At 41.4% G+C, this 22,289-nt stretch overlaps 1 protein-coding gene across 5 annotated transcripts in view; it reads left to right on the top strand.

The window, feature by feature from the left end:
* Positions 1-5,159: 5,159 nt before the first annotated feature.
* Positions 5,160-22,289, top strand: part of CEP295 (centrosomal protein 295) — a 45,981-nt gene continuing 28,851 nt past the window's right edge. For 2 of the 5 annotated variants that reach the window (XM_045293176.1, XM_045293177.1), the window contains exons 1-9: positions 5,178-5,226; positions 8,367-8,483; positions 10,170-10,370; positions 11,456-11,580; positions 12,751-12,844; positions 13,952-14,047; positions 18,475-18,615; positions 21,435-21,618; positions 21,744-21,911. In XM_045293176.1, coding sequence (XP_045149111.1) covers positions 8,376-8,483; positions 10,170-10,370; positions 11,456-11,580; positions 12,751-12,844; positions 13,952-14,047; positions 18,475-18,615; positions 21,435-21,618; positions 21,744-21,911 — 1,117 coding nt within the window. In that variant the 5' untranslated portion in view covers positions 5,178-5,226; positions 8,367-8,375. Of the gene's footprint in view, positions 5,227-8,366; positions 8,484-10,169; positions 10,371-11,455; positions 11,581-12,750; positions 12,845-13,951; positions 14,048-18,474; positions 18,616-21,434; positions 21,619-21,743; positions 21,912-22,289 lie in introns of those variants that run through there. The other 3 variants (XM_045293174.1, XM_045293175.1, XM_045293178.1) reach the window with 3 other exon arrangements.

Raw genomic sequence — 22,289 nt, 5'->3', positions numbered from 1 at the left:
TCTCCCTTCACCCACTTTTCTGTTGTCCGTCCCCCAGGGAGGAGGTCACATATAGATCGGTTCCCTCTTTCCTACCCACTCTCCCTCTACCCTCCCAGTATCAAAAATGTTACCTTTATAGTGCTCTATAAACTAGGATAGGTAGAGCATTCCTGGCACATCACTCACTCACTGCTGTTGAGTCCATTCTGACTCAGCGACCCAAGAGGACAGAGTAGAACTGCCCCTGTAGGTTTTCAAGGCTGTGAATCTTTACAGGACAATAGACCGCCCAACTAAATGTTGCCATCATTGCCACTATTTTATAAAGGAAGTGAGCCTAGGAAAGTCCAACAGGTGGACAAACAGATGTTCCAGCCCACTTGTTCTGACTCCAGATGCACAACTTTGCCCAGCCTACCCAATCGCCTTCAACTACTTCTTCGCCTTTCTGGGCTGTAAAACCAGACCCTAGATGCAGTCCATCTGGGTGGAAAGGCAAATTCTCAGCTGGGGACTGAACCTATTTGGATTTTTCAGGAAGCCCTGGCTAGCTATGCTTTTGTTGCTATTTCTTTTCATGTAGACATCTTCTTTCCCCCTCCTTTGTTTTATGATTAGACTTCACTTTTCAAGCAGTTTTAAGTGTTAAAGAAAAATTGTACAGAGAGTAGAGTTCCCAAACCCTCTGCCCTCTGGCATACTGTTTCTCCTGTTAACATCCTGCAGGCCCATGGTCCACTTGTTATAACTGATGAATCAGTATTGATGCTTCATTCTCCACAAACGTCTACAGCGCATATTAGGGTTCACTATGCTGTAGAATCCTAAGGATGACCCTACCTTTTTAAGCCCATAACTCCATCTACGCACAGATGCCTTAATAAATATTAGCAATACGAATAAAACATTATTAGATTAGCAATGGGCAGATAAAGATCTTTAAAATGGACCAAGGCTGATTAATTTCACCATTAGCTCTTCTCGTTTCTCACTTTCTAAATAAATGGCTCAATGCCCCTCTTCCTCCACCCACATATTTTAAAATATGTATTTATAGCTTTTAAAAGCCTTTCTCAGCCCATCTCTCCTCTCCTGCTGGGCACTTAATTGCATCCTGGTTGCTGCACTAAATTATCCGATTGAGACCCTGTCACTCTTGTTAAGTTCCCATGGTGTTTATGCCGGAGAGAGAGGGGGCTGTTGGCACCAGGTGGAAGGTCTTCAATTGCGTTCAAGCAAAGGTTCCTTTTTTCCTGGATTTTACACATGAGCATTATGGAGGGCTCCCCTTCCCGATACCCCCCACCCAATTTGAATGTCAGCCTTTCATATTGGAGGTGGATAGAGATTAAACTGAACTTGAAACCGTGAGGCTGTTGCCATCAAGAAACTTAACCTGCCCCCAATCCTAAATGGCTTCGGTTGTATTTTGTTGTTTTCCATTCGATTTATTTACATTCTGATTCATGACATGGGAGCCCCTCAATGTGAAAGAACTCTCCCCTCTGGTGACCTTGTTTCCCATTGTCTTTCTTTCCTGCGCTTTCCAACCTTCGGAGCTTCGGTTTGGGCAAATGCTGCCCTTTGGGTCTTTGAAGGTTGATTTGTATTGAGGAGCACATTTCTCACTTTAAAACCAGAAAAATAAACTCACTGCATGGCATCAATTAAAACTCATAGCATCCTGTGTGGACATGATCAAGTGAACTTCCTGAGTCTGGCTCTCCTTGACCTACCAAATGACTGTGTGAGATCATGCAAACAAGGTGTAGAAGACTCTAATACAGGGACCGGGAAGTTTTACCATCCTGCTGGGTATAAGAGTGAGCCATCTCAGGAGGAGGAAGAGGAATCTTGTGACCATTAAGGAGCCGCTAGTGTAGCATCTGGGAGATCCCTGCCTGTAGGGGTAGAAGCAGCAGAAGCATCGGAAGCACCACACTGGGATCATGAGACAGAGCAGAGGAACTGAGCTGAGACCATGAGGCGGAGCAGTAGGTAGGCTTCCTGTCCATGGAATGAGGCAGAGGCCAACGACATACCGGCCAGCATGGCTAAGAAGAGATGCTGTGGGTAAGAGAATTGTATCCTTAACATTTCATAACCTGCTAGCTTCCCTCTGAAATCCCATGATCATGAGTACTGCCTGTGAGGTCTACCTGCCATTGCAATGAATTCTGGAACCCTTCAGAGGCGAGTGCCACCGGAGGGACAGTTGGTGTTAGAAAAGGATAAGGAAGTGGGGAGGCATGTCTAGCCTCTGCCTCAGAGGAATCGTCCTTGGGCAGATGTGGAGTTCAATTCGCTTCCCATTAAAGAAACAGGAGGTCCTCAGGCCATTTCCTCAACAGGGTTTCTGAGCCTGTATTATAAATTTTTATGGGAGCAGAGAGCTTCATCTTTCTCCCTCGGTGCAGCTGGATTTGAACTGCCAAGCTTGCCATTAACAGTCCATGCCTAATCCATAATGCCACCAGAGCTCCTTATCCACTTTATAGACTTGCCTATGATTTGGCAAGGAGTCCAGGTAGCACAGTGGGTTAAGCATCAGGCTGCTAATTGAATGGTTTGTAGTTCAAACCCACTAGCCTCTCTGCTGGGGAAAGATGAGGCCATAAAAATTTAGTCTCAGAAACCCTAAAGGGCAGTTCCACTCAGCACTGGAATCAACTCAATGGACGTGCCTTGGCCAGTAAGTTACAGGGTGGGCATGGGTTATGCTGAGCTCAGGGATGGCTGGATCCAGAGACATGAACATATTCTCTTCCTACTCCTCCCTCTAGGTCAGATTCATTCTTTCAGACCAGCTTGGGGTGTAGCAGCAGTAGCAGCTCCATTCTCATATCCAAACAGGAGCCCAGAGAAGAAACTATTGCTCTTGGATGGATCCAATATGGAAACTTTTCAGTAAGACAGACTTTGGCCCAATTTATATTATTCTTGTGTCCATGCTAGGGTCAGGTCAATCACAATGGCAAGGGAGATCGAGAACTCTGATTTGTCTAGTCTGTTATACACCGTGACCTGGAGAGTTGAGTCTGTCCCAGAGGAGAAGGTGGTGCTGGAAAGGTTGATAACTACTCAACATCACTTTAAAATTTAAAAATCACTCTTCGGATTTATAGCTTTTGAGTCTCATCTCCACCTTGTGAAGCGGGCAGGGCAAGAATTTCTAAGGCGGCAGATGGAGTAACGTTGGTGGCAAAGTCTTCGTCATTCTTTCCATTGAGAGATGGAATGATTTCCCCATCCCTTGAATCTGAGCTGGCGCTATGCTGCTTAAATAATGAAATGTGCTAAAACTTACCACTAGTTCTTGCACTCACCTTTAAAAACCATTGCAACTTCCATTTTCTTTTTCTGGGAATACTTAGTCTTAGCATGAGTTCCCTCTTGGACCTTAGCCACCATGGAGCGAAAAGTCCAAGCCACATGGAGAGGCCACATGTAGGTGCTCTGCTCAACAGTCCCGGCTGAGCTTTCAGCTGCCAGGTAGCATTAACAGCCAGCCAAATTGAGTGCACCCTTTTGGACATTCCAGTACAATCAACCCCCCAGATGGTTACAATTCTGTCAAGACGGTATGGAAATGAGCCACCCAAATGAAGTCATTCAACTCACCACATTGTAAAAGATAATACATGGGCTGCTATTTTAAGCCTTTACATCTTGGCCTAGTTTGGTTGGCAGCAAGATAACCAAAACAGAAGCAAAGGCACATTTCTTAAGGTGACAGAGAGAGGATGTGGCCGAGCTGAGCTGCTAAACTAAATGATACTCTGACTGTAAGCCCTGCTTTCTTTGACTTCCTGTCTCCCACCAGACAGTGAGTAAACCTTGATTCAAAATCTCCAATTGTAGAAGTTCAGCCTCAGGAGGCAGGTAGGGGAAGTAAGCTAGCATCTAATTCATTCATTCAACAGATTTTTGCTAAATTCCATGTGCCAGGTGATGGAACAAAATGCATTCCCTGTTCTCAAGGAACTCTCGAGATACCCTATTGAACAGTTGATTTCAAAATGGACTGGCAAGTATTCTAATAGGAAATAGTTGGACAGTAAACAAGGCATAAGGTAATAGGCACCTTTTGTTGGGTTTAGAAAGGTATCTCTGAGTCTGTGTATTGGGGGCTGCAGAGTATTATAAAAGTAACACAATGACTCATCAAGGTTACTGTCGGAGGGAAAAAAATGGGAGGAGATGCAAACAGGAGTCCTAGCATTTGGGATGAAGACACGAGTGCTAGTCCTGCGTCTACCCGGTGCTTGTAGTACTGTCACTGAACCATTCTGCAACTCGGCTTCCTGGACTTGATGTCCCCTCCTCCAAAGCCTTCCCTCGGTTTTAGCATTCCTTTGAGTTTGGTCTCCTAGCGCTGCAAATTCTCCTCATGTGGGCTCATCCACTACTATAGCTTTGGTGATTACCTATACAACAAAACCCACCTCCATCTGCCAGCCCAGGCTGGCCACCAGGGTCCCCATCTGCTTGGTGGACATCACTGGCTGTGCCATAGGCATGTCAATTTTCTCTTGTCCAAAGATACTCTCATCACCTACCTACTTAAAAGACGAATTCCCACTGCTAATTTCTCACGCAGTTAGTGGCACCCCCATCAATAGTCCTGCGCCAGCTAGTGACCTGTGAAGCTAATTTTCACGCGTTCTCTTCAACCTCACGTGCTATTGCTTCTCAGGTACTGCTAACTTTGCAATCTGTAAATATTTCGTAAGACATGCGTTTGTCTTAACATTCCGGTCCCAGTGAACCGTGTAGTTAGTACATAAAGGTACATCCCAAGGTATCTTCGTGACCAAAGTCACCCTCCTGACATCGTGCAAATGGCTTCACCTTTCTCCCTCGCTGCCTCCCGCTCTCTAAAACGAGCACGTGGAGAGTCAGCAGGGCAACTTCAAAGCCACCTTACCTATGCGAAACAATGGGCCCTTGGGTGACGCAGGTACCAGGGTACAAGCGAGGGCCGTGCGCGTACGCGGGAAGGCGGGAAGGCGGGCGGGCTGGGACTCCGCCGGCGCTCCCGGCGGCCCCCGCGGGAGGCGGGACCGAGCGGTTCCCGCGCTGCGGCCCCGCCATTGGCGGGCGGTTTGAATGGCGGAAGTGACGATGGCTTGGCCATGGCCGCCCCCCAGGCGCTCAAACGGCTGTTTGGAAGCTGCAAGGCCGTGGCTACCCGGGCCTGCTTCCTCGGCGACCCGGTTCCTTGCTCCGGCTCCCCCTTCTCAGGTGAGTGGCGCCCGGACGCCCCGACGCCCTGGGGAGCGCGACTGCCAGACGCAGAGCCTCCGGCTGGGGCGGAGGCCTCCCGGGGCGGCGGGCTGGACCGGCGGGTCAGCCCTGCGGTGGGTGGCCTGGGTTTGCTGTTGCTAACGCCTCGCGGTGCGTTCGCCCCACTTTCCCCCCCCCCTCCCCCTTGAGCTCACGAGTTCGAAACCTGACACCCCGGAGCCATTTAGAGCTGTCCCTGGAATTGTTTTCTTTAGCGAGCGTGTGCCCTCTTTTGGGGTGTGCTACCTTTACTTTCCCAGGTATTCCACCCGACTACTACTCAAATTTTTAAAGCAGTGGCTCACGCCTGAACCTTTAATATTTAGGGTGCATCTGGCAATTTCACGTTCAAGCGCAGTCATCAGAACAGCCTGTTAAGGGCAGCTACACATGTAATGGTCCCCATTATTACAGATCAGAAAGCTGAGACCCATAGTGCGTTAATGAACTTGGCCAGCATCTTTTTGCTGGTAGTTGGCAGTCTTGAGCCCCAGCCTGGGATTAATTGAGTGATTACCCTGTGCCCGTTGCTTTGTACATACAGCCTCATCTCATCCTCAGACAAAACCTTGACAATTAATAGAATGCTCCGTTGTTTGGATAGGAATAATGCATAGAGTTCTTTTTTAAACCCCTAGTGATCTGAGTAAAGAGGTAAACGGGGTGCTGGGGCACTCCGATTGTAAGTAGAATTCCACTTGGTAAGTGTAGAAAGTATAAAGAGATAGAAGGTAGCCACTGGATGATCACAGCTGTCTTAAGCAAGCATCATTCGGAGATACTAAACGTCGTGCACCAACGGATCATGACAAACAGGATATTTACATATTCTCAACCTACCCAAATACTTAAAATTTACCAGGGAATGTCTTAGCATTACAGTGGGAGAAAACATGGTAGACAGCACTTTGATCAGTGATAATCACATCCCCTGTAGTAAGGTCCACATGGTTTGTCTCCTGACAGAGTGTACCGAGAAGGGCACTTCAGCCCTATTCTTGCCCCAAACACAGACAAATCCAAGTGGAAGGATGTTCAGCAAAATAACTGACCGGTATTTTTACAAAAAATGTCAAGGTTTTGAGAAGAAAGGCAAAGGCAGGCTGGAACTGCCCCAGATTAGAGGTGACAAAACAGGCATGACAAACTTGGAAGCTGAGAATTTACAGTATATATCCAAGTAGAAGCCATCCCCGAATATCAACTGAGGCACCTAATTTTACCACAAAAACAGCATTAAAAAGGTGCTGGAAAACTCGGCTTATACACGAGTTTATGTGGTACTTGGGGATGTAATTGGCAAAGTACCTCAGCTGCTGCACTCCGAAATCCTTTGGCACCAAGATGAGACAACACTTCTCAGGACTGAGGATGGTTGAGACACAAAAGCAGATCTGTGCCTGGGGGACAGGGAAGGTAAAATGAGGGCCCCTTGGGGCCATTTCTGAGCTACCCAGCCTGCTTTCTTTCAGTGTCAGGCTTCAGTCTGAGGCTCTCCCAGTCTTTACCAGCTACCTCCCTGTTTGCCCTCATGATGCCCTTGAGGTTTTAATCCCATCTTGGCATCTGCTTCCTGGGGACCCACACTAAAATGCAGTGTGTGTTGGATTGGATCCTGGTCCACAAAGGGGCATTAACGTAACAGTTGGCAAAGTTTGAATTAAGTGTGAAAATTAATTAAAAAGTCTAGTGTCAATGTTAATTTTCAGGTTAAATCTGAAATCACTTCCAAGTGATGAGTTTAAAATATATTCACATGAAAACAGTTATTCTCTCACATTGTAGGACTAGAAATAACATGTACTGTATATGTTAACCTACAGCAAGTACTCTGACAGATGAGAATGATGATTGATATTCAGAACAATGAATTTTTATTTTTTATGAAATTTAATTTAGAATATAGCATACAGTGTACCATTTGATACCTTTTTGCATATATTTCTGTGTAATGATCACAGATTAAAAATATATAGCATTTCTAGCATTCTAGAAGGCTCCTTTGTGTGCCCCCTTCCAGTCAGTAATCCCCACAAATGATTCTCTATTGTAACCTGACACCCTGGATTAGGCTCCCATGGTAATGGAATGTTACAGTAGGTTCTCCTGTGTGTCTGACTTGTCATTCCGTGATATTTTCTTTGTGATACTTTGTGGGGCATTCATGTTAATGGTTTTAATGTGAGTGGATTTTCAAAGCTCTCCAAACAAATTAACAAAGAAATGCTATGAAGACTAAATTCAGTCTTGCTTACGTTTTTTCTTTTTTGTTCAGTTTGTCCTTGTTCTTCGGTCCCCAGTCATGAAAACATCAGCTTAAATAACATTTGCCTGCTTCTAAAGGTGGCTGTCTGTTTTGGTTTGTCAGAAAGTTAGGAACCATTTGGAATTAAGAAACTTTTCTTGGCTTAACCATAAGATATTGTCACTTAGAGCAAGTCTTTTAACTGCAAAGGTTTTTATTCATATCTAAAATCGGGAAACTGTAGGCACTGAACATTATCAAAGTCTTGTGGATATCAAATGAGTGGGATCATTGGAAAAGATTTTAATATGCAAGTTAGAAAGTGTTAAATTATAATTTTGAAAACATTCTATACTGACACATCTTTTTATGTTGTTTTGCTTTTTTTATGTTTAAACTAAGTCTAAAGCAAACTGCCATCGAGTCAGTTCCAACTCAACAACCCTAGAGGACAGGGTAGAACTGCCCCTGTGGGGCTCCTAGTCTAACTCCTTATGTGAGCAAAAAGCCTCATCTTTGGCCCTTGGAGCTGATGGCTTCCTACTGCTCATTCAGTTCTAGAAGTGCCCATCAGGAGTAAGTCAGGTCTTAGAGTGAACTGCGCAGAGTGAACACTCCTCGCTGCAGGTGGGGTTGTATGTTGTCCATGTGATTCTGCTCTCCTCTCGGCCCTTTTCCCATCTGAATTAACTGCAATTGCAAATAGACTGGACTTCCTGTTTGCAAAGTTATTATTTGCGTGCAATAGCCCTTTAAATGTCACTGAAAAACTATTCTTTGTTGCCATCTTAGTGGTGTATATTTTTAAAGACTTTCTTCCTTAAAAAAATAAATAAAACTTTCACATTTGAAGTGCCCAGAAATGAAGAGAAAAGCCGTGAAGGCTGGCAAGCTGAGACTGAGCCCCAATGAAGAGGCAGTTGTGTTGAAGGAAGATTATGAGAGGAGACGGAAGCTGAGATTGCTACAGGTACGGCTTTTTTGGAGAAGCGCATCTGGTTTCTTGTCTTCCTCCAAGTTATTTGTATTTTCCACATTAGAGCATTCTAAGTAAAATTTTGCTTTTAAACGCCTTTTTGCTCGAGCGCCCGCACTGTCTGCTGCGTTTCACAGATGCTGCAGTTTTTATAAATTGAAGGTTCATGGTAAGCCTGGCTTGAACCAGACGTGCAGCCGTCTTTCTAACCGCATACACTCACTTCATGAGTATCTGCCACATTTTGGAATGCTTGCAATATTTCAGTCATTTTTTATCAGAAATTTTTTATAGTGGGTTGATTGCCACTGGGTTGATTCTGACTCATCATGACCCTCTAGGACAGAACAGAACTGCTCCATAGGGTTTCTGAGACAGTAAGTCTTTATGGAAAAGCTTTGTCTTTCGCCCATGGTGACTGAACTGCCAACTTGGGTCAGCAGCCAACACCTAACCCACTGTGCTGGCGGATCGCCACTCGTATGGTGTGAACGTGACTTTCATATGCATTAGGAACCAGAAATGTTGTGACTTGCTTTTTTATAATATTTTTTTTAACTCTGCTGTTGTGATACAGCTTTTGCAGTTGTCTGGAACTGAACACAGTGTCTCCAAAGTAGACCTGTAACTAGTTGTGGACCATTTGAAAAGTGGGATGAGATGGTAAATAGATTGAGGAATTGTTGGCTGATAAGGATTATTTGAATTAATAATTATTTGGAAACATTTTTAATGTTTTCTAAATTACAACTGATGAAGATTAGGAGGACTCAAAAAGATTATTAATTGCTGAAGTGAATTTATTGGGGAAGTCACAGGTATCCTTTTCTAGAGCCCTGGTTCTGTGTTGGGCTACTACCCTCAAGATCAGCCGTTCAAAACCACCAGCCACCCATGGGAAAATGTTGAGGCTTCCTACCCACTTAAACAGTTACACTCTCGGAAGGCCCCAAGGCAGTTCTACCCTGCCTTAGAGGGTCACTGGTTGGAGTCAACTTGATGGCGTGAACAAGACGTCATTTGAGAGTAAAATAGTTACCTATGAAGCATGTTTGAGGTGCCCTTCTGTCTAGCATCAAAGGTGCTGCACCACATAAATGTAGTTCTCGTCTGTCTATCTCTCTTCCTGCTCATCTGGGCTACGCGTGTCCTGAATTATTATTTTAGCCTCTCGTGTTGTGTCTGTTGTTAGGTGCATCGAGTCAGTTCCTACCCGTAGAGACTCCATGCACAACAGAATGAAGCACTCCCCAGGCCTGCACCGTCCTCACAGTTCTTCCTGTGCCTGACCCCATGGTCAGTCTCGGTGTCGGCCCATCTCATCGAGGAGCTCGCTCCTTTCCACTGCCCCCTACCGAGCATGATGTCCTTTTTAAGGACCTGGTCTCCTGGATGTCCAAAGTTTGTGAAACAGTCTCAGCGTCCTTGCCTCTAAGAAGCGAATACTCTAGACGCACTAGAGTGAAAATGGTAGTCCCATTAGTATGTGAGCCTGCAGGGAGATAATGGAAACTTTAGATAGGTTTTTTGCTTTAGATAGCCCTTGACTGGTATGATATGACTATCCAGGAGAACTTATAATGCTTTGAAGATAATTTATTTGAGTTCCTGTTTCTAAAGAGCTTTTTTAAAAAAAATCAAGTCTTCTTTTATATAATCCCCTAAATACTTGTACTTTAGGTTCGAGAACAAGAAAGGGATATCGCGTTACAGATAAGAGAAAACATAAAACAGAGGAGGAATCAGCAATTCACTCAATTGGCAGAGGAGCTAAGGGCAGAATGGGAAGAATCACAAACTCAGAAAATCAAGAGCTTAGAAAAACTGTATTTGGCAAGTTTAAAACACATGGGAGAAGGACATCGACAGGCCAAGGAAAATGTAAGTGAGCGCTCTACTTGACTGCGTATTGATTGTAAATTGTAGTTACTGAGTGTTTATATGATAAAAAGCTCTTTTATATGCAGTTTGTTACTTTCTGTATTGGTTTAGAAATATACTGCAATACCATCTAGGAAGAGGGACTAGTTTAGTTTCTTGGTAGCAGTGATGTCAATGAAAATGTGCTGTGGTATTTAAATTAGTATCACCCTCTTCCAGTCCTTATCTCTTTAGATACATGATCACCTCTGAACCAGAAGGAGGAAGAACTCAGACTTCCCATTTCAGTGTCATTCCTGAGCCCTCTAAACGTGTATGCTTAGATGTAATACCCACAGATGAAATTCACAAAGAGTAGAAATCCTGTGTTCACTCTTCTCCAAAAAGTAGAGCTTAATATAGAAGTCTCCCTGACCCAATCTGATTTGATCATTGCTGTGATTTATTGCTGGAAAGGATTAGAGTGCAGCCCCGGAGACAGCCTCACACAATAAGCTGGCTTCTGTGAAGGCAAGTCTTTGATAAGCACTGGTGAGGAAAACAAATGTCCTGGGAGAATAGGGCAATCAGATGCAGCCCTTGGTCCCTGGGGTTAACTCTGCTCTCAGGTGGCTGTAACTGTCTGTCCCGCCACAAACTTGGGGCTTCAGTGCAGTTTCCATTTCAGGACTTGCCCTCTTCTTAGGGCTTGTCCTGATTAAGGAGCCACTAAGTTATCACGTACCTGGGCTTTTCATTTAAATGGGCTCCTTTTTTCTTTTACCTTAAACTATTTGAGTTTAAAAAAATTAGATTAACTTCCAAGTAGCATGTTTTGGAAATGCTGTTGTAGTCGGTGGAAGAAGATAGCAAAATTGAAAAGTTACTTCTGTTCTTTTTTTTTTTTTAAATCATTTTATTGGGGGCTCATACAACTCTTATCACAGTCCATACATACATCAATAGTGTACAGCACATTTGTACAGTACATTCATTACCCTCATTCTCAAAATATTTGCTCTCCACTTGTTACTTCTAACAGCAGACAAGATGCTTTCCTATTAATCTCGCTTGGCATGACATTTTAAGTAATACCATATTTTTAGGAACCCGATTTGGATGGTCTGGCACAGCGGGCAGCAGAAAGGAGAAAACGAGCAGAAATGAGGCATAAAGAGGCACTGAAGATACAAAAAAATCAAAAAGAAATATTAATGAAACAGAAAAACCGGTGACGTAATATTAGTTTTTACCTTATTCCCAACGGAAATGGACTTGGCTGGCCGTGGAGTGTACACTGGATACTCTGTATAAAAGGACACCTACTGAATTTGTTAGATCTGGTTTAAAATATTGTCATGTGGGAGAGCATAGTAACAAATGAGCTTTCCTTCGCAGTTGTAGTCTGCTGGGCTCGTCGTAATTAACCGAGTTTCTGGAGAATGTGCCGACTCAGGCTGTTCTTGTCCACCTGAAGAAAGAAATCCGTGTTTTTAAAATGTTATGGACTCTGGGAGTCATTAGTATTTATGCAAGTTATGAAAGTTAAGGATCAGCGGTGATCATTTCATACAATGGCTCATTTTTATCAGCATCTCTGGTTGCTTTATACTAAACAGCAGAGATTATAGGATAAAGATGCAAGACTTCCTGAGTTGGTTTTCACTATAGACCTGTTTGTCTTTGGCTGTGTTTCTCTTGATGGTTTGTCCATTTTTAAAATTTGTATGCACAAAGCCCTGTAAATATCAAAAATAAGCCAAACCCACCTCCTCAAGTTGATTCCGACTCTTATAAACCCTAGACGGAGTTTCCGAGGCTGTACATTTTCATGGGTAGGAGAGGATGGCCTTCTCTTCTGAGAACCGGCTGGTGGCTTTGAACTGCCAACCCCTTAGTTAGCAGTCCAGTGCCTACCTGATAGCTCCACAGGGGCTCCTTCCAAATGTCAACAGTATTTAAAAAATATTCTTAAGTCTACTTTATATAGCTATTAAAGAATATACTGGACTTGTGGGATCAGAATAAAGAGTTTCTTGAGAGCCTGTGTTTGTTGGCATTTTCACTCAAGGATTGTGCTGTGCTGTCATCTCTATTGTCGAGTCCTTAATCTTTGCAATGTAAATAAAAACGCTCACTAATGACTCCCGAATAGTCCAGACCATTACTACTTCAAGAGGAGTAACCCTAGTGGCATTGTCAAATAAGCATTGCACTGCTTGCAAGGTTGGCGGTTCAAATCCACCAGCAGCTCAGCAGGAAAAAGGTGAGGCTGTCTTACTCCCTTATAGCCTCAGAAATGCTATTCTAGGGTCCCTGTGAGTTGGAATCCTCTCAGTGGCAATGGATTTGTTGCTTATTAGCTGAAAAGTTAATCTATTGTAACTTTTGTTTCCTTAAGGCATATAGATGCTCGAAAGGAAGCTCTGCTTGCAGAGAAGGAGAGGTCTGCCAAAATTACCAGTTTACCACCGCCTCCGCCGACTCTTCTCGAGGTAAACAGAGACAAGTCATAATAATCTCCTGACAGAGGTCAAAGTAACCTTAATATTTTTAATTGCACCAGTGGCCCATGAACATAGCTGGAGTATTTAAAAATAAACCTGAAATACCACCATTTTACCTATTAAAATAGTATAGAGTTCTGATGCATAAGGACTTTTTCTTAAAAACATAACTATAATGCTATTATGGTCCCAATATTATCTAATTGAAAATAGGGCATAATAAACAGGGGTAGACTGAATCTGTTTTTATGACAAAATACAGAAAAGAGAGAATGGTAGTTTGTCCTGTGAATTGTTTTGTTCTGGAATAAGAATGATTTAAATATTGGCCAGTGTTGACCAAAATCTAAGAAGTCAGCCTTAGTATGAACTAAATTAGAATTTTGTGATTAGATATGGACTAGAACATAATAGTTCATGTTCTGTTTTCCTGGAAATAAGTAGAATTCTACAATTTCATTTCATATACCTTATAAGACAGTGGTTCTCAGGGGAACAACCCTTTTGGGGGTCGAACGACCCTTTCACAGGGGTCGGCCGATTGATAACAGTAGCAAAATTACAGTGATGAAGTAGCAAGGAAAAGAATTGTGAGGTTGGGGTCACCACCTCAACTCGAGGACCTGTGTGAAGAGTCCCGGCCTGGGGAAGCTGAGAACCACTGCTGTAAGCTGAGCGTGGTCGTGTCAGGGGATTGCCAGGTGAAGTCTCGCTAAACAAGAGATTACAGTCGGAATTGAGGTGAATGAAAAACCGTGATGGATTATTACTTCAGAGATAGCTAGAAAGTGGGGGGGGGGGGGAACAGGTAGATTGGCTTATAGTTGACTGTAATCAATCATAGTGAGGACCACCGTAGAAAATGTGTTGAGGTCCCAGTGACTCTTGGAAACCAAAGCTGGTACTTTTATTAAATCTGGAAATAATTTAACTCAGAGAAAAAAGAGATTTATTTTATTGTGAATGGCCTTCAGTTTATCTGGGATCAGAGTAAGTGGTTAAAGTGAGAAGTGATTGTCTTGGGTTCTGCTTTAACTGAAACAATACTTTTTAATTATGCTTTATGTTCTTTCTTGCGTGTGTTCTATTTTTCAGAACATTGATGTAAAGGGAATTCCTTCTGTAAAGACCAGTAGTGCTACCTATCATCATCTTAACCCTCTTGTGAATAGAGAGACGGGCACAAAGCAGGTGATTGACTTATTGTTCACGGCCCTCACGTTATGATTTCTGTGTTCAGGGAGTTGAATTCTATCTTGGCTCTATCTACATGGGGCATTCAAAAAGTTTGTGAGAAAATTCCATTATGTTTTAATTCCATTTTTCCTTAAATTTATTTAATCATTTTAAATCATTTTTTGTGATCATACAACTCATCATAATCCTTACATATATTCATTGTGTCAAGCACGTTATGTACATTTGTTGCCATCATCATTTTCAAAATATTCTCTTTCTACTTGAGCCCTTGGTATCAGCTCCTCATTTTTTTCCTCTCCTTAAAATGTTTTTCAGCTCCCGCCTATATATTTCCAGTTATCAAAATTTGAACAGTGCTACTAGTGATTTTAGGGTAATAAACTCACTGCTATCCAGTCTGTGCTGGCTGTTAGCAACCCTGTTGGACAGGGCAGAACTGCCCCTCTCCAGGAGTAGAAAACCTGGCGGTTCTGAAACCACGCGTACCACCGCGCCCATGCCCCCGAGCTCCTTTTAGGGTGCTAGTGACCAGAACCTCTGACTACGCTTTGAATTTCTACGTCATGTGCTTTGTGAATGATGGCTTAATTGGAATGAAAGAAAGTAGTTAGCCATTTAAATGGCCATATTTTTAAATCATTAACTTAAAAAAATTTTTTTTAGAGAAATAAGACATAAACTTGTAGCTGTATACTTAAGTATAAACTATAGGAAAGGCACCTATAATTTCATTGCCAAAGGATAATAAGTTAATATTTTAATTAATATTCTATTTATATGTAAACATACACAATTAGCCTTCAGAAGGTTCGTGGAAAAGTAGATTTAAAAGAAAATGGGATTTTTCAATGAACTTTTTGAAGCACATTCATTCTTGAGAAATTATTTTTATCATTTCATAATTTTGAATTATTTTTTTATAGCTTGCATGTTCCTAAAAATAAATATATATTTTAACAAGTACTTAATATTTCATCATAGTACATATTTGACTTCCATTTATTCCTTCTATAAATAATGTTACACTAATGATCTTGTGTGTCAATGGCTTCTGATAAACAATAACATCTATATGTGGAGCAGATTAATAGAAGATAGATTGTTGGTTTCAAACTATATAAACATTTTAAGAGACTTGATACAGATCACTCAGTTGACCTTTAAAAAGCATCGGCACATAAATTTTTTTTTTAAACAAACAAAAAGCACCTGCACCCATACTTACCACCCTTGCCTGCATAGAATACCATGGCTTAGAAAAATGTAGCCAGGCTTTAAAAGTGACAAATGCTACCTACTTGTTTCTATGATTGTTGTTTTTATTGATTGCAGCAGTATCTTTCCTTTCCCACCCCGTGTTTGTGGGCGGGTTTGGCTACTAGAAAAATAAACTTCCTCAATATAGCATTCACATTGGTGCTAAAAATATTCCAATAATATATTTGGTTGACTGATTAATAGCAGGTGTTAATATCAATGTGTAGTCGCGACCTGTGTTAGTCTGGGTGCATTAGAGAAACATCCACAGAAACTCATGAATGAGAGAGAGTTTTATATAAAGGGTATATAAGTGCGCATCAAGAAAACATCCCAACCCAGTGCTGCCCAAACCCACAAGTCCAACATTAACCCATATGTCCGACACCAGTCTACAAAGTCCTCCTCCATCTCACAAAACAGACGCAATGATGCCGACTGCAGGAGGAAAGCCGGGTCAGTGAACGTGTAAACATCTCAGCACTGGCAGGGGTCTCCACACGGGTGCTCCAGCACCCAGGGCTGCATCAGGGTAGGTCCATGTGGCTCTCCTCAGGGGCGTCCTGCAGGAATTGAGCCCCGTCTACTAAAACAGGGAACTGGCCAAGTCAGCTTTACCCTGGTCTGACCATCACAAAGCAAGAGACCCAAGAACTAGAAAGGTGAGGCTCACGGAGCCATTTATCCCTCCGCCCTTCATTAAGATTGGTGATGAAAGGCTTTAATTTGTTTTTTCGTCTAGCCCCTTTGGTATAGATTACTATTGATATTGTTGCATTGTCGCTAGCTTTTGTTTTTTATAGCAAAGTATCTGTCTCCTGTTTAATTTCTGCATTTGAAGAGTAGCTCAGTAGCCATAGTGCAGTTTTATAAAAGCAGTCCCTCAAACTAAAGCTTTGCGTGTTGCTTGAAGATGAGGCTTTTAAAATCTTTTCAAGATACAAGCTTCTAATGGTTGTTCCCCCTTTACATAACATTCCTGTATCATGCTTCACACCATTATTTAGGAAAATCTTCTCTTAAACCTTGATATTAGAATTTGATGTTGAAGGAATGTGCTTCACTTTCAAGATAACCAAATATCTTTGACTGTTCTTCTGTAGTTCATGAAAGGGCAATACATTTCCCTTCCTTCCCTTGAGTTTAAAATGGTAGGATCCCTACAGGTGTTTCATGTAAGAAATGCTCGCACGCTTAGTTTACATGTTTGGTTGTTGCTTAGCAGCTTTGTGTAAATGAACTACATTAATTTGTTTAATTAGCCTTTTTATCATAAAAGCTGCTGTGATGCCTTGTTTGCACATCCTCAGTAAGTCTTTGACTGAAGAACGTAGAACCAGTAATTCTCTAAGTTGTGTTATGCTACATTTATTTTCAATACACAATTAGACAAAACATCGGTACTGAAGTTCCTGAATTACTTACTCACGGCCTTCATTGCTTGCTCCTTTGTCAGTGCTAGTGACATTTCACTTATTTTAAATGGGCTTTCCATTCCAGAAATATTTCTCTATTTAGGCCACTGTATTGTTTGCTGAGAGACCTAGCAATGTCTGCAGACATGTAAAGTCAGAGCAATTAAATTCACCATCAATTTATCATGCTGTCCAAGTTAGCAAGATTTCTGTCTAGATGTCTAAGGGTCGAGATGCAGAAATAGTATAGTCAGTAGTATCACTTAATATTTTGGGTAGCAGATTCATAAAAAATTTCAGAAACATGTTTTATAAACAGAGTTCTTTTGCCTGAGATTCAGATTATGCCGAGTTCACGTGTCTTTTTGATGACTGATAATGAAATCTATAAAAATGTCACAATTATGTGTGCCTTTTTTGTTTTGTTTTGTTTTGTGTTTATGTTTTTAATTGTTCAAGCGGACTTCCAAATGTTCATAGAAAAATGGAATTAACAGATGATGAATATTTAAGCCCCCTCACAATGGTATAAATGTAAAACTGACTATTTTCCCTAAGTCATTCTTAGAAAATTGTGTTTTCAAGTGTGATCAGTAAGAATGAGCTTTGTTTCGGACACCTTTTCACAAAGATCCTTTCTTCTTGTCCTTTATGTACTTGGTGTGTCAGGACTAAAGATGCCTTTCATGCATGCTGTATGTCATTGAACATCCTGTTTTTAATTTGCCCTCAAAACACCTATATCAAACATTCTTAAGGGCTTTGTCTTGAAAAATGGGTTGAAGTATTCTTAAAGTTTACCTTGTCTACTGTTAGGTATAAATTGATATACCAAATAATTCTGCAAAAATGGTCATTTTTATTTAATCTAACCTTTGCTATCCCACTTGGTGTTATTTAGATTTGCATAGATGTTTATTGATTCAAAAGAGATACATAGTTTTGTTTATAAACTTTTTGGTCAGTGGACTCTTTTCTTACTATAGTATTAACTGTCCGTATGTTTCCCTATTTAATCTTACTATCTGAGTTTTTAATCATTTTTCATGTAAGGTTAATAGTTTTCACAGGCATCCATTATCGTTTCAACTGATTAATAGAATTTCTGCATATAAAGTACTTATAAGAGTAAGCCCAAGTTACCTCTCATTTTTTGTATTCCTTTCACTCTGAATGAGAGTGGACACAATGGCAGTGGGTGTGGGTTGGTAGACTGCAATGAGGGCTGACTATGCAGTGGCAAGATCATTATTTCTACAGAAGTTCCAGAGAGTCAGAGCTAACACTGACCTAGTTGCTTTGGCAACTTGGTCCTACTGAGGCTGAAGCCGAGCCCCAGATTTTGTCTGCAAAGTCCAAATGTTGTCAGTGCTTCCCAAATTTTTTTAGGTGAATATTTATTTTTGTGGTTTACTAGCTGCTAGGTTTTTTAACCTTTTAATATTTTCATTTTAATGGATTTTTTTTAATTGATGAAGATAGAGGGCTGTGGTTTAGATGAGCTTTGCCTAACCTGGTTTAAATTTAACAACTAAATTTTTCATATTCTGACTACTAATTTGATCCGTTTCCTAGATTAGATTCTGTTGATTTATCTAGGTATTTAAAAACAGCTCTTCTAATCCTTTAGTTTTATAAAATAGAAAAATGTGATTGTGGAGTTCTTTTGTTTTTTAGGTAAGACGTTAATTCCGTTCTGCACACTTTATTTTTAAGTTATCTAAAATGATATTAATTGACTGCTAGCCAGATCCTCATTCGGCTGCTGCGGAAGAAGCTAAACGCCTGGAAGAGCTACAGAAACAAGTAGCACAAGAGAGACAGGAACAGTTTGAAAAGGCACATGTACGGGGTTTCCACGCAATGAAGAAGATCCATTTGGCTCAGGTAAGAATAATATTTTGGCAGTGACCACTGGTAGCAGTGCAAAACCGATCAGTGAGTGGGCTCACACTAAGAAACTGAGAGAGTATTACAACACTGTCTCCTGATTCATTTCCTTTCCAGTTTTATCAGCTTGGGTAAAGTTATTCTCACAGTATATCACTATACTTTTGCTAATGGTAAATTTATTAACAGTGTCATATATCTTTAAATCGTTTTATTGGGGGCTCTTACAGATATTATAACAATCCATAAATCAAGTATCTCAAGCAACCTTGTACGTATGTTGCCATCGTCATTTACAAAACATTTTTCTACTTGAGCCCTTATTATCAGTTCCTCTTTTTTCCCCTCCCTCCCACCTTCATATCTTACACTGTCTGCTGTATCCCTTCACTTGTGTTTCTGTTATTCATTCCCCTTTGGGGGGGTGGGTATGCATCTCATTGTTATCGGCTCCCCACTTCTCCCCCTCCCCTTATGGTATCGCTATTCCCATTACTGTTCCTGAGAGAGGTTTATCTGACCCGGCTTCTGTGGGTCAAAAGCTCTGGTCTAGAAGGACTTGTGAGGTCAAACTGGGGCCATGGTAGTGGGAAAGAAGCATTAAAGAACCAGAGGAATGTGGTGTGTTTTGTCGGTGCTATGCTACCCCATAGCTGCCTCGTCCCTTCCACGTGACCAATGTCATATTTCAGTCAGTTCAAAAATAGCCTGAGAAGAAGTTGCTATATCGAATCAGTTTCCTAATTTAATTAGTTAAATTGCATTTGTGCTCCTTAAATTTAAAAGCTCCATTCAATAATAATAAGTAAAATACTTGTTGGCTTTGTACAATATTGATTCAAAGGTAAAGTCATCCTTGCTTGTGTCATACTTTGCAAAAGTGTTCTGGTCACCGACATGCAAAAGAGATATGATAAAAACTGACTTTCTTGTTTTTTATGCAGCATAATTTCCATTATATTTTTAATTTCCACCAAACCCACCCCCCGACAGTGGGTTGATTTCATCACTGAGTGACCCTATACAACAGAGTAGAGTGGCTCCACAGGCCTCCTGAAGGCTGTATATGTTTGTGGGGAGCAGCTGGGGGATTCAAATTCTCCACCTTCCAGTTAGCGGGCCAGCTCTAACTTACTGCACCACCGGTTCTCTTACTGGTAAAATGTTAACATAAAAGTGATTAATCTTGTTCTAAGTCTGAATTTGACTAACATTTGGATGTCATAAGCCCTCATTAAGAACAAAAATTTGATAGTTTGGTACCCATCTTTGTATAATGATGCTGGTGATAACTGTTAACTTACATGAAATATGATTAAAAGCTCAAATAATGAGATTAAATAGGGGAAAAGATTGACAGTTAATAGTGTATTAAGAAAAGAGTTGACTGTCTATCTTATGAAAGTCTGTGATTTGAAATAAATGATTACCTTCTCAAATCTTTAGCTTTTAGAACTGACCATATTACAACTAAAATAATTTAGGAGCCTTGATGGGGTAGTGGTTACTTGTTGGACTGCTAACTGTAAAATAATTGAATTTCCGAATTAGTAGTAGTAATTCTCCTTATTAGGAACTATCTCCTTATTTCCAAATTATTAGTAGTACTTCTCCTTATCTAAAGCTTAAGCCTATAGTGAAAAATACATGAAAAACAATCTTAAGTTGACTACATTTCTCCATAAAAGCAGTAGTAACATTTAGTTGGTTAAGTAAGTGGGCTCCCTGGTCAGTCTCCCTGGGTTTGCCTCCTTCCTTCATCACATGGCTGTTTGACCCTCAGGTAAGTCATGTAACCTCCCCGGGCTCTGGGTTATCATCTGCTTTGTGAGGATGAGGAGGGAATGGGCATAACAGAGCACATTAGAATCATGCCTGGCATCTCCTCAGCCCACAGGCAGTGGTGGTCAGTATCATAAGAAATCCAAGTAAAATAACGTCGAGTTTTCCATGAGCTTGAAACAGTATATGCAAATAACTTTGAAGGTAATTTAATAAGATGTTTTGAATCATAATATGAGTAGAGAGGGTGGGGTGGAAAGAGGGAACCGATTACAAGGATCTACATATAACCTCTTCCCTGGGGGATGGACAACAGAAAAGTAGGTGAAGTGAGATGTCGGACAGTGCAAGATATGACAAAATAATAATATATAAATTATCAAGGGTTCATGAGGGAGGGGAACAAATGAGCTGATGCCAGGGCCTTAAGTGGAAAGCAAATGTTTTGAGAATGATGAGGGCAATGAATGTACAAATGTGCTTTTCACAATTGGTGTATGTGTGGATTGTGATAAGAGTTATATGAGCCCCTAATATGATTAAAAATATATATATATATTTATGTTCTCATTTGACACTTTATTCCAGTCTCGCTCCTTATGAGAGAAAAGAAAGTCATACGTAAGAATTGCTGTTGAAATTGTGTAATCTTATGTACTGTTAGAGAATTTCCTTCCCCCCATCTTAGTCTGGTGCTGCAGCATAATGGGTGCTGCCCTGTTATGACAAGGCTTGATTTCCTTCTGGTGCCTGTTCTACATAGTACCTTGCTTTTTTACCACCCTCTCCAAGTTTTTTTTCCCTTAACCCCTCTTGTCTTTCATGCCCTAACTATAAAAAACAGAGTGTGTGTACCTAGCACCTCACAGGGTATCTGGCATTCAGCAAATATTTGTTCTATGAATAAATGACTATCTTTTTGTGGCAGAACAATGGAGGAGAGGGGGGACCCCAAGCCCTGTCTCTCATTGTTGTTGGTGTGAATAGTCAAAGTGTGTGACTCAGCTATCTTTGACCTCTCTTTATGCTTGAAGAATCAAGAGAAACTAATGAAAGAACTCAAACAGCTACAACAAGAGGACCTGGCGCGTCGGAGACAGAAAGTAGCACGGATGCCACCGCAGCTAGTTGAACTGCCCTACAAACGCACTGAAATGAAAGAAGCCTGGCAGAGGGAGCTGGAGTTTGCCTTTGAAGACATGTACAGCGCCGGCAGGAGTAAGATATTGCAATAGACTTCCAGCTGGACTTTCAAACGCTTGGGCGGGGAAATAACTTTGTAATGTTACACCATGTTTTATTCCTAAATGAGTTCTCTCTGTCTCTGCCTCTCTCTAATTGAGTAGTGAAAGGAGACCTGATTTTGCACCTTGAACCTGAGCCTGTGCCCACTGTGATTGACCAGACCCAAGATGAGGAGCTGGACCTTTCGATGGAACAAGAAAATGCAAGTGAAACCGAAAATCTGCAAGTGACGGAAGCTGGAAAAATATGTCCTACTGAAATAGATGGTAAAAAAACAAGCCCTTTTGAGTTGACAGTATTTCATAGGAAAAAGGTGTTAATCATTAGCCAACTGTTATGTCTAATTTAAGTACAATGACTAATAACGAGTCGGAATGGTGGCAGGAGGAAACAACATTTTCCAATTTCCATCATAATATAGCAGTGGAGGGTTGTTCTGTTGTTTATTTGTGTGTGTGTGTGTGTGTGTGTAGTCTGGTGATTTTGAGGAGGCTGTTAGATGCATGATTCTGAATTCTTCCCACGCCCAGGCTTTTTCACATCATTTAAGAATACCCTGCTGTATTCAGTTACTGCTGGGTAACTTCATGTGTCATGATGATGAGTAGCTTGTGTTTAGACCCCTATTCTAAACTTTCATCTGT

The sequence above is a fragment of the Echinops telfairi genome, unplaced genomic scaffold (genome assembly GCF_000313985.2).
Source record: "Echinops telfairi isolate 266 unplaced genomic scaffold, ASM31398v2 ScPeMD7_1713;HRSCAF=2227, whole genome shotgun sequence".
NCBI classification, from domain to species: domain Eukaryota; kingdom Metazoa; phylum Chordata; class Mammalia; order Afrosoricida; family Tenrecidae; genus Echinops; species Echinops telfairi.
This window is presented reverse-complemented; position numbering and strand designations above follow the sequence as displayed.